A 12,534-nucleotide genomic window follows, 5' to 3' on the forward strand; every position below is an offset into this window, starting at 1 on the left:
CTCGGACCCGGAGTTCACCTGCTTCTCAGCTTACCTCCCAAGACCTCCCGCCTAGGGCCGATCACTGCACTACCATCCTCCACTTCCCGTGACTTCGTGGGGAGCCGCCCTTCGGGCTTGGCTCTCCCCTCCTTGCCACGCACTCCTTGGTCAGTTCCGGTCGCGGCCTTCCCCGCACAACTCGTGACAGAGTTTTCGGCCGGATTTTTTGTGCAATCCCCTTCACGATGGCACAGCACCTTCCCTGTGGAAACCTCGAGACCTCCTTTGCGGAGGACCGAGGCTTCTGCGGAGACCTGCCGATTGACCTTATCGGCTGAAGGGGGCAACAGCCACCAAGTCCTTGGCATAACCAACCAAGTTCTCCAAGCAATCTCCTCCGGATTGTTCCATCGCAGCTTAAGCAAATATCACCGACTGGGACGCCAGGCACTACGTCCACAGCCTGAAAGAAACTAACACTTAACTCAAGGCAGGTGAGCGTTTAACAATTTCTTTTCCGAGTAAGGCCACCGTTCTCACGTAACCCCGCTCGAAACGTCAAAAGTTAAAAGCTCCAAGTCAAACCACTGGCGAGGTGCGAGTGACATCGCTTCCCGAACCTGCCAGAGGATCCAGAAAGTTTATTGTCCTCACGAACTACGAATTGGGGACACCAACACACAAAGAAAACGTTCTTATTTAGCCGACGGTGCCCTCCTGCAACACACTACGCCACTGTTCCGTAAAATACTTCGTAGCAACGCAGGTTGACTAACTGCCACCGATCGTTGTACAATCCCGACGACGTGTACGTAGAACACTGTCCTTGCAGAAAATCGCAGCCGGTAATGCAAATCGCAAGTTTACAGTACAGGGCCAGACGCCGAGAAGCTATGTCACCGTGAGAATATTGAAACACTAATAAAGGAAGAAAATCCTCTGATGCTGTGTCTTTAGGAGACTCACCTCTGTTCCCAGGATGACGTGTCCTTTTGCAGATACGTCCACGAAAGATGTGACTGTCAACCTGGGGGCAGAGGCCTTGAGGGTGTGGCTATTTTGCTGAAGAAAGTCGTAATAGTCACCCGTGTTGCGCTAGTGACAAACATCCCTGCAGTCTCAGTGAAATATTGGCACCAGCAGACATTCAAAATGAATATCTGCTGGTGCCATTCGGAATGAATATCTGCAACTTATATCTTCCTCCAAATTCTGATATCAGTGAGGATGATTGGTCCAGTCTGTTTTCTCAAATTCCTTTACCCTGCGTAATAACTGGCGATTCCAACGCCCATCACCATTCTTGTGAGTCATCATTATGTTCTCCCCGTGGCAATATAGTTTATCAACTGAGGAAAAACTTTGATCTCTGCTTACATCGTACACGTTTGTCATCTTCATCAGGTACATTTTTGTGCATCGAACTGACCTTATGCTCAGCAGCTTTACTTCCACGTCTTGCCTCTTGCATTACCAAAAAAACATTTTTGGAAGCACTCATAGACCGGTTGTAATATCTGTTGGTAATAGTGATGATTTGCCTTAGTCAGCTACGCCGGTGGGTGGTTCAGAAAGCGGACTAGATCAGGTACAAGGAATTCTTCGGCCAGTATGACAAGAGCGGTGGTGCGATCCACCAACTTGCCAAGTTTACACACCAAATTCTCTTTAGCGCAATTGAATTCATCCCTTTAACATCTGGAAAGCCAAGGTGACTCGGAAGGTCGTTCATGGCAGTTTCACTTACATCATCTTACTGTCCTGAGTTCATGAAATATAAGTTGCAGGTAGAAAATATCCTGTTGGTGATTGGAGAGTCACAAAATGAATTAAACACATGTGTTTCTTATAATGAGCTAAGGTATGCCTTAAATAATTCTTGTGACACTTCTTCTGGAAATGATACTATCAGATCAATATGTTATCACAACTCCCAGATAGTGCACAATGACTTATTTTATGTATCTATAACTGGATATTCTCTGACCAGGTGTTTACAGATTCTTGGCACTGGTGGTCCCCATTCTGAAACCTGGTAAAAGTAAATTATGCTCCACAAGTTGTCATCCTATCTCCTTAACCAGTACCCTGGGCTAGGTGATGGAACGGATGGTAAACCGTCGTCTAGTGTGGTACCTTGAGAGAAACGCCCGTCGCCCCAGAACAATGCAGTTTCCACGATGGTAGATCATCTATTGATCATGTAGTTGCCCTGGAAGCTGTTATTTCAGAATGCCTTTTTATTTTGCCAACGCCTGGTTGCTGTATTTTCTGATTTGCAAAAGGCATACGACACAGTATGGAAGAGAGGAATCCAAAATATTTTTAATGAATGGGATGTACAAAGTATCTCCTCGCATTTATCAGGGGTTTCCTCAGTGGTCGGTCCTCCCAAGTCAGAATTCAGCACCTTTTCTCAGCTGTAAATATATGATTACCTCCAGTTGTTGCTCATGTTATTTTACCCCTTGGTGGCATTTTCTTGTTAATTACTGATTTGGTCTCTGTTTATGTCTTTATGACATAAACAGAGACCATAATGTCATAAAGAACACAAATCTGGTTATCTTGTTGCTCAAATTCCATGAGTGCTCATGTCATAGAGTGACATGTACTTCAAACACCCTGTTGTCTGTAAGATTCAGTGTGTTATTTTGCAAATAATCTAACGTAACACAACTGTGAGCTTCCGCTCAGCCACATTGAAATTTCAAGCAACGAGCACGCTGATAGTGCAGCAAAAGAGGCTTGCTTTCAGCCTTCGTTCACCAATCGCATAGTGGTGCCCCACCACTATGCGATTGGTGAACGAAGACCCCACCATTATGCTAAAGCAGACTGTTACGCAGTCTGCTTAGCAAAATTCTGGTTTAATTTGAATAACCCTTATATTGTTCAAAAATCAGTATGACATACTTCTTTTAGAAGCATTCAAAAATGAATACTTTGCATACATTACATAAGTCTTTTAACTTAAAATCTTATGGATGTAGCGTTGTTCAAGAAATTACTGATGAAGACAAAAGTTGCTCATGTACTGTGATAAACAGAATAAACTTAAACATGAACACTGATAAATCAGAATGTGGGACAGCAAAAAGCAACATGAAACTGAAGCATGTTTTTCATACCCCAAAGATGAACAATGTCTTTTATGCTATTAGCAAAGCTAAAGTTCATAATATACTCCTCTCATTAAGAATACATAAATGGTATTGTGTTCCTGGATACACCATAAAATTTTCTCATTTTATAGTTGACCAAGAAGGCTTTTATTTCCCGCTGGACAGTGCACCCCATACTACTGCTCAAAAGTCTTAGTCTCTTAGATAACTGTTGCAACTCCAGATTGGTGAATTGGTTTAGCTGATCCAACTGCGTGGCTACCTAGGCCCTGAATTTTGATGCCTTTTGAATTTTTTTTATTTAATTATGTTTAAGTGTTTGTTTTGTCGTTATATCTTGCTGAACTCAAAAATTGAATCACTGCCATTAGTTGCAGAAGTAACACTAAATATGATGTATCGTGTATGGCAAGAACTCATTTACAGGTGGGATGTCTACCTTACCACCAACTTTTCTCACATTGAATCAAAGTGATGATTTTACGAAAGTAATGTATCTTGATGTGATACACTTTGAATTATAACCTTATTCCTAAAAGAGATCCTAAATTTCTTACATAGGAAATGTTTTCCTTATAATTGTTTAATTTTGCTGTAAATGTCCCTGCAGACGAATTCTTCAACAACCGAATAAACTTCAACACACCTTCAAAGTTGTAATTTTTTTCTTATAATACTTGTTACAGCATTAAACTATATCAAAGTAAATATTGCTGTTATATTTTTTAGGCACTTAACTGGATAAAAAAGAGTGAAGAAAAGAATAATTTAAAAATACTATCATTTAATGATGCAGATTTTCTAAAGTTTGTTGAAATGGCCATAAAATATGGGTCACCAATTCTGTTTCAAGATATTGAATATGTTGACCCTGTTATTGATAATGCATTAGAAAAAAACATTAAAGGTTAGTTTTTAAAATATTTTTTTATTAATATAAATTAATTGGTTTTTAATCTATCTTTATAATATTCCGCATCTTTTTAAGTATTGAAAATTATTATTATAGGCATGATCTAAATTATTATTGTTAACTGTTTAAGGCTACATAAAACTGGCAAAGTGCTATCTAGGTTAATCTACCTAAATGGAAAAAAAATGTATTTCAATACGTAATGAAATTTAAATCTTAATGAATAATACAAAACTGCTTGATAATGTAAAGAGCAAAATGTTTCAGATTCTAAGATTCCATACTTTTTCTTCAAATTAGATTTTGTATAAGAATCATGTAACTGTATAAAAAGCTTGCAACCTCAAGAAATAGAAAACCTTGAAACTTGGAACTTAGAAAGGAACAAGATAAAGATACAGCGTATCCCTGTTAGTTATAATATTAAAAAAAAATAATATAAAATGAAAAATTTAACTTTATTCTTGTTGCTTTTAAATAATTATTTTAGAAATACAACATTCTTATTTAAGGGACAGATAATCAATTTGTACATAGCAATCTGTGCATCAGTGTCTTAAGTCACTATTATAGACATATCACTGAAATAATGTTAAATATCTATATTATACTATTTTAACTATGTTTTTAATCTAAGTTTCCATATAATGTTTTGCTGAAGCAGAGATTTATATGAAAGTATTAAATGTAGCGGAACAAGATAAAAAGCACTAAGTGAAAAAATTATTTTTTGTAAATAATCATAGTCTGCTGCTAAGATGCAATTTGAAAATTATTTTGTTACATCTATAAATAAATGTTTTATTCTGATTGATAGATATAATACATTACAGAAATCACAAAAGTAAAATGTAATATTAATACACTGTATTAAACATACCTGATGTGATCTATATAAAGTATAAGCGCATGCGTGCACGCATGTGTGTGTGTGTGTGTGTGTGTGTGTGTGTGTGTGTGTGTGTGTGTGTGTGTGTGTGTGTGTGTGTGTGTGTGTGTGCGCGCGCGTGTGTGTGTGTGTAATATAAAACTACCAAAACACTGTAATTAGGTAAGATAAACTTAACATATTAATTTCCAATAATCAATTTTTATAGTATCCTGCATCAGTTGGTATTGAATTCTATAACTACATTAAAACATATTCATTTAATGATTTGTCATTTTATTCAAAATTTTCTGTTTTGAAAATTTGAACTGTATTATGAATGTATATGTAATTATTAATTTTTATCAATACAGTAGTCAGCATGATAATGAATTATTGAATATTTTAAAAAAATAATAAATTTATGGAACACAGAAACAAGATGCATTTATAATACATCAAAATAAATAATCTTAATTGTACGAGAGTTATGTTTTATAGTAAAACAAAATAACTGTTTAAAAATTACACTTTTTTTCAATATTGTACATTAAATTTTATGAATGCTCATATGTAAAGATAAAATGTATACATCAAAATGAGTTTGTAAATTCTACATAAGCCATATTTTATGAAATGTAAATAAAACAACTTTTGTGATTTTATATTGTGTAATGCAGCATAGGTAGTCAGTTGTTACCGATTCAATTAAGACATACTTCAGAAAATTAAATATATTAAATCTAAAATTAAATATTTATGTCTACCTGTAAGAACTCATTAGTTTAAAAAAACAGCTTTATCAGCAACCATACAGTTCATCTTTCAAACATAATATTTTTGTTTTTATTTGACCGAGAAAGACTTGGAGTCAAACTCTTGTCTTTGCCGTTATTTTAAATAGATAAATATGCTATTTTATAAAAGTTATCATTAAAGTTTTTTTTTTCTGGAGGAATAAATTGTTTCAAATAAACTGTTAGAAGAGAGAAAATTCATACGGAGAATTTTAGTTCTTTACCTTGACTTCCTGCCTACGGATATGATGTTGCCAAACTTTTCTGACAAGTTTCAAATAATAGATGACTTCTCATTTTTATTTCCCTTATCAATTCATTTTTATTACACTAATCAATTCATCACTATTAAATGTTTGTTATGCCAGTGTATATTCTAGTTTGAAATAAATCATCACTTGAGCCTTCCTCAAAATGTCAGAACAAATTTTTGAGATACAAAAATGAGCAACCAGTATTTTTTCACAGATATACTCACTAATATGAATGGCAGATATTTAGCAAATTAAAAATTCTAATTTTGTGTTTGTATTTATGAATGTGAAACCTATGCTAAAAATTTATTCTTAAAGAATAATGATACGCCCTTCTTCAATAGACTACAAAATGTTTTTGAGTAAGTCACTAAAGATATATGAATTTATTTATGTCAATAATAATATTATTTATTTATGTACTGTATAAAGATATTACAATTTTATATACAGTATCTTAAAAAATTACTTTACAAGGTAATGGTTTTATTTTCAAATTTAGCTCTCTATCTATTAGGTACCTTAACTATACCGTTGTAGGCAAGATAGCATTAGAAAATACTGGCCAATGGCATTGCCATTCATAAGTATAATCAACATTCCATTTCTGGTCTAACTAGGAAAATTTGGAAATAAAAAATATTTTTCATCGCCTTCATCTCTGAATCAGTTACGCTCTTCTCCAGCACATCAAATTCAATGAAATACAGACGTTATATAGATCTCCCAAGTCATACCTTCAGTCTGTTCTTAACAACGATGTTTTTTATATTAAATTCATTACTTTTACAAAAAGTAATATGAGAGGTATTCCTTTCAACTCTGGTATTTTTGCTCATTAAAAAGCCATTTTAGATTGTATCCTAGTAACCTAGGATGTAAAATAATAAATCCTTCTTTTTTTTTAAAGCAATGCATATATATACTCTGTCTAGAGTAAATGATAATTATTATGATTCAGTAAAAGACAAAAAAGTATGCATTAATAGAAAAAAGAACAACTGAAAAAATAATAGCAGATAAAAAATGTAGATTAAGAAGAAACTTTTAATAAATGTACAAATGTATTATCTCTTTATTACCATATAATTATTATTTTTTTATTTTTATAGAAATATGGTGTAATAACAAACTTATTTTTGCAGTTCAAAGTGGTAGGACATTTATTGAAGTTGGTGATAAAGAAGTTGATTATGATCCAAACTTCAGAATGTATTTAACTACAAAACTTCCAAATCCACCATTAAATGCAGCTGTTTTTAGTAAAGGTGTTGTAATTAATTACTCTGTTACAATGTCGGTAAGTAAATAAGTTGGCATGTGTATAAATATTAATTTTTTGATGAGATGCTGCTTTACAGTTAAATATTTAGTTCTATGTCTAATATTGGATATCCATTTTTAAAGTTAACATATAAGATTAGTAGTTATTATGTAATAACATTATGTACAAATGTATTTTAATAACAGTAGTACTTCTTCAGACTCCTTCAAAAAAGTGGGACAAGTTCGAGAATACAAAAATAGGCTGTTAGATCATAGTATATTATTCATAAAAATTAATTATTATAGGCTGATTTTTAACATTTCTGTGTTTATATTTTTGAATGTACAATGCAACCTTTGAAAAACAAAAACAGAATAATCATTAGTTCCTTAAAATTAACAGTATTTACTTCCACTAAACAAGACAACAGAACTATTTTTACATATAGCAGGAGAAAGGTCATTTTATGCATTAATTTACTGTTTTTAATAAATTAAATTATTTAAAACAGTTTTCCAAGTATTCCATTTAAAATTTATTTATTTATTTTTTTTTTTTATACAAACAACCCTCCTCTATGAATCATGAGACCTTGCCGTTGGTGAGGGGGCTTGAGTGCTCAGGGATACAGAGTAGCTGGACCGAAGGTGCAACCATATCGGAGAGGTATCTGTTGAGAGCCAGACTAAGGAATGATTCCTGAAAGAGGACAGCAGCTCTTTCAGTAGTTGTTAGGGGCGTGAGTCAGGACGACTTAAACGGCCGTATCAACATCACTCAGTCCTCTGAGTACTGCGCAGCTGAAAGCAATGGAAAACTACAGCTGTTTTTTTTTTTTCCAAGAAAATGTGGCTCTGCATTTTCAAAAGCAATAATGGAGGCGCCTTCCTTGGTAAAATATTCCGGAGGTAAAATAGTCCCCCGTTCGGATCTCCGGGTGGGGACTACTAAGGAAGGGGTCACCAGAAAAGTAAAAAATAACATTCTACGAGTCGGAGCGTGGAATGTTAGAAGCTTAAAAAAGGTTGGTAGGCTAGAGAATTTAAAAAGGGAAATGGATAGGGTAAACGTGGATATAGTAGGAATTAGTGAGGTTCGGTGGGAAGAGGAAGGCGACTTTTGGTCGGGTGACTTTAGAGTAATTAACTCAGCGTCAAATAATGGGCAGGCAGGAGTAGGTTTCGTGATGAACAAGAAAATAGGGAGGAGAGTGGAGTATTTCAAGACGCATAGCGATAGAGTCATTGTAATAAGGATAAATTCAAAACCTAAACCGACAACGATTGTTAACGTCTATATGCCTACAAGCGCCCATGATGATGATGAGGTAGAATGTGTATACGAAGAGATTGATGAAGCAATTAAACACGTAAAAGGAGATGAAAATTTAATAATAGTTGGAGATTGGAATGCAAGCATTGGAAAAGGCAAGGAAGGAAATATAGTGGGTGAATACGGGCTGGGCAAAAGGAATGAAAGAGGGGACCGACTTATAGAGTTTTGCACGAAGTATAATTTAGTAATTGCCAACACCCAATTTAAAAATCATAATAGAAGAATATACACTTGGAAAAAGCCAGGCGATACTGCAAGGTATCAGATAGATTATATCATGGTTAAGCAAAGATTTAGAAATCAACTCGTGGACTGCAAAACTTACCCTGGAGCAGACATTGATAGCGACCATAATTTGGTGATAATGAAATGTAGATTGGGGTTTAAAAACCTGAAGAAAAGGTGTCAGATGAATCGGTGGAATTTAGAGAAGCTTGAGGAAGAGGAGGTAAAGAAGATTTTTGAGGAGGACATCGCAAGAGGTCTGAGTAAAAAAGATAAGATAGAAAATGTAGAAGAAGAATGGGAGAATGTTAAAAAGGAAATTCTTAAATCAGCAGAAGCGAACTTAGGCGGAATAAAGAGAACTGGTAGAAAACCTTGGGTTTCAGACGATATATTGCAGCTGATGGATGAACGTAGAAAATATAAGAATGCTAGTGATGAAGAAAGTAAAAGGAACTATCGGCAATTAAGAAATGCTATAAACAGGAAGTGCAAACTGGCGAAAGAAGAGTGGATTAAAGAAAAGTGTTCAGAAGTGGAAAGAGAAATGAACATTGGTAAAATAGACGGAGCATACAGGAAAGTTAGGGAAAATTTTGGGGTACATAAATTAAAATCTAATAATGTGTTAAACAAAGATGGTACACCTATATATAATACGAAAGGTAAAGTCGATAGATGGGTGGAATATATTGAAGAGTTATACGGAGGAAATGAATTAGAAAATGGTTTTATAGAGGAAGAAGAGGAAGTTGAGGAGGATGAAATGGGAGAAACAATACTGAGATCTGAATTTAAGAGAGCATTAAAAGATTTAAATGGCAGAAAGGCTCCTGGAATAGACGGAATACCTGTAGAATTACTGCGCAGTGCAGGGGAGGAGGCGATTGATAGATTATACAAACTGGTGTGTAATATTTATGAAAAAGGGGAATTTCCGTCAGACTTCAAAAAAAGTGTTATAGTAATGATACCAAAGAAATCAGGGGCAGATAAATGTGAAGAATACAGAACAATTAGTTTAACTAGTCATGCATCAAAAATCTTAACTAGAATTCTATACAGAAGAATTGAGAGGAGAGTGGAGGAAGTGTTAGGAGAAGACCAATTTGGTTTCAGGAAAAGTATAGGGACAAGGGAAGCAATTTTAGGCCTCAGATTAATAGTAGAAGGAAGATTAAAGAAAAACAAACCAACATACTTGGCGTTTATAGACCTAGAAAAGGCATTCGATAACGTAGACTGGAATAAAATGTTCAGCATTTAAAAAAAATTAGGGTTCAAATACAGAGATAGAAGAACAATTGCTAACATGTACAGGAACCAAACAGCAACAGTAGCAATTGAAGAACATAAGAAAGAAGCCATAATAAGAAAGGGAGTCCGACAAGGATGTTCTCTATCTCCGTTACTTTTTAATCTGTACATGGAACTAGCAGTTAATGATGTTAAAGAACAATTTAGATTCGGAGTAACAGTACAAGGTGAAAAGATAAAGATGCTACGATTTGCTGATGATATAGTAATTCTAGCCGAGAATAAAAAGGATTTAGAAGAAACAATGAACTGCATAGATGAAGTCCTACGCAAGAACTATCGCATGAAAATAAACAAGAACAAAACAAAAGTAATGAAATGTAGTAGAAATAACAAAGATGGACCACTGAATGTGAAAATAGGAGGAGAAAAGATTATGGAGGTAGAAGAATTTTGTTATTTGGGAAGTAGAATTACTAAAGATGGACGAAGCAGGAGCGATATAAAATGCCGAATAGCACAAGCTAAACGAGCCTTCAGTAAGAAATATAAGTTGTTTACATCAAAAATTAATTTAAATGTCAGGAAAAGATTTTTGAAAGTGTATGTTTGGAGTGTCGCTTTATATGGAAGTGAAACTTGGACAATCGGAGTATCTGAGAAGAAAGGGTTAGAAGCTTTTGAAATGTGGTGCTATAGGAGAATGTTAAAAATCAGATGGGTGGATAAAGTGACAAATGAGGAGGTATTGTGGCAAATAGATGAAGAAAGAAGCGTTTGGAAAAATATAGTTAAAAGAAGAGACAGACTTATAGGCCACATACTAAGGCATCCTGGAATAGTCGCTTTAATTTTGGAAGGACAGGTAGAAGGGAAAAATTGTGTAGGCAGGCCACGTTTGGAATATGTAAAACAAATTGTTAGGGATGTAGGATGTAGAGGGTATACTGAAATGAAACGACTAGCACTAGATAGGGAATCTTGGAGAGCTGCATCAAACCAGTCAAATGACTGAAGAAAAAAAAAAAAAAAATACAAACAACAGCTTGCTAATGAGTATCTTATTTTTAAAAAAGATACTAATTATATAGAAAATTATATAGAAAAAGTTCCATCTTGGAAAGCTGGTTGTTCATAATTACTTATAATTTTAAAATACTTGGAAAGAAATTAAACTTGTTCTTCTTCCCTATCAGAAAAACCACTTCCATTAATTTCAAAAACGTTTAATAATTTTAAAATAGTTTTAAAAGAATTGACTTGTTTCTCCATGTATGGAACATTTCATATCATTTGCTTGTATCTTATTTATTAGTATAAATGATATTTTATTTGCTTTTCAATTTTTTGTTTCTTATACAGGGACTTGAGGAACAGTTATTAAGTGTTGTTGTTAGAAATGAAAGACCAGATTTAGAAGAACAGCGGGAATCATTGATAGCAGAGACAAGCAGTAACAAAAATTTGTTACAACAACTCGAAGATTCATTGCTTAGAGAGTTAGCGACTTCAACTGGTAATATGCTTGATAACACAGAACTCATTCAAACATTAGATGATACAAAGACAAAGGCTAATGAAGTAAGTTGATGATTAGCATGCAAGATATAAAAACATTCATACCTGTAGTTTGATGTTTAGAATTTTCAATTTTTTTTTTTAGTTTAGTAGTAGAGGTGAAGATCTGATTTTTGAATGATATTTGAACTTTTTGTCTTTGATTTGATAACATAAAAATATTATTTGTAAATAGAATAAATTTTACTCCTTACGCTTTAAGGAAGAAGTAAAAGTTTTTCTTTTTTCCCCTCTACTAACTATTCTGAAGCAAAACAATGATAATAACAGTATATTGTAATTACAGATTCTTTTAATAGTTCTACTGAAATTTATTGATTTTTTTTTAAATTAAGAAAAAAATATTTTTTGTTATTCTTGAGTCCACTGGGCTGGTCTAGTGGTGGTAAACTCGCAAGTCAGTTAACAGCTGATTTTTGAAGTCAAAGGTTCTGGGGTTCAAATCCTAATAAAAGTTAGTTTCTTTTATGTGGATTTGAAAATTAGACAGCAGTTATTGACGGTATACTTAGTTGGTTGAGGTTCAATTAACCACACATCTCAGGAATGGTTAGCCCTGAGTCTGTATAAGACTACACCTCATTTTCATATCATACATATCATTCTCATCTCTTGGCATGGGAGGGCTGCTTATTCTCTAGTGGTTATGTGCTCACATACACATTAGGAATATCGTGTATATGTATATATATATATATATATACACGAGGTGCGACAATAATGAGACTAATGTGAAAAAAAAATGTTGCTTACCGTTTTAGTCATGTTTAGTGTTGTCTCCTTCAAAGTAGTACCCCTCTGATTGCACATACTTATTCCAGCGCTTCTGCCATTGATTGTAACATTTCTGGAACTCATCTTCTGTAATATCCTCCAAGACCCTCGTCACAGCTTTTTGGACATCTTGTGTTGTTTGAAAATGGTGTTCCTTGA

At 34.2% G+C, this 12,534-nt stretch overlaps 1 protein-coding gene across 1 annotated transcript in view; it reads left to right on the top strand.

Annotated features, from left to right (window-relative positions):
- Dhc98D (Dynein heavy chain at 89D) overlaps window positions 1-12,534 on the top strand; it is a 392,049-nt gene that overhangs the window by 322,087 nt on the left and 57,428 nt on the right. The window contains exons 64-66 of the mRNA XM_075354119.1: window positions 3,837-4,014; window positions 7,085-7,239; window positions 11,386-11,604. Coding sequence (XP_075210234.1) covers window positions 3,837-4,014; window positions 7,085-7,239; window positions 11,386-11,604 — 552 coding nt within the window. The remainder of the gene's footprint in view (window positions 1-3,836; window positions 4,015-7,084; window positions 7,240-11,385; window positions 11,605-12,534) is intronic.

This window comes from Lycorma delicatula, chromosome 1 (genome assembly GCF_047948215.1).
Source record: "Lycorma delicatula isolate Av1 chromosome 1, ASM4794821v1, whole genome shotgun sequence".
NCBI lineage: Eukaryota > Metazoa > Arthropoda > Insecta > Hemiptera > Fulgoridae > Lycorma > Lycorma delicatula.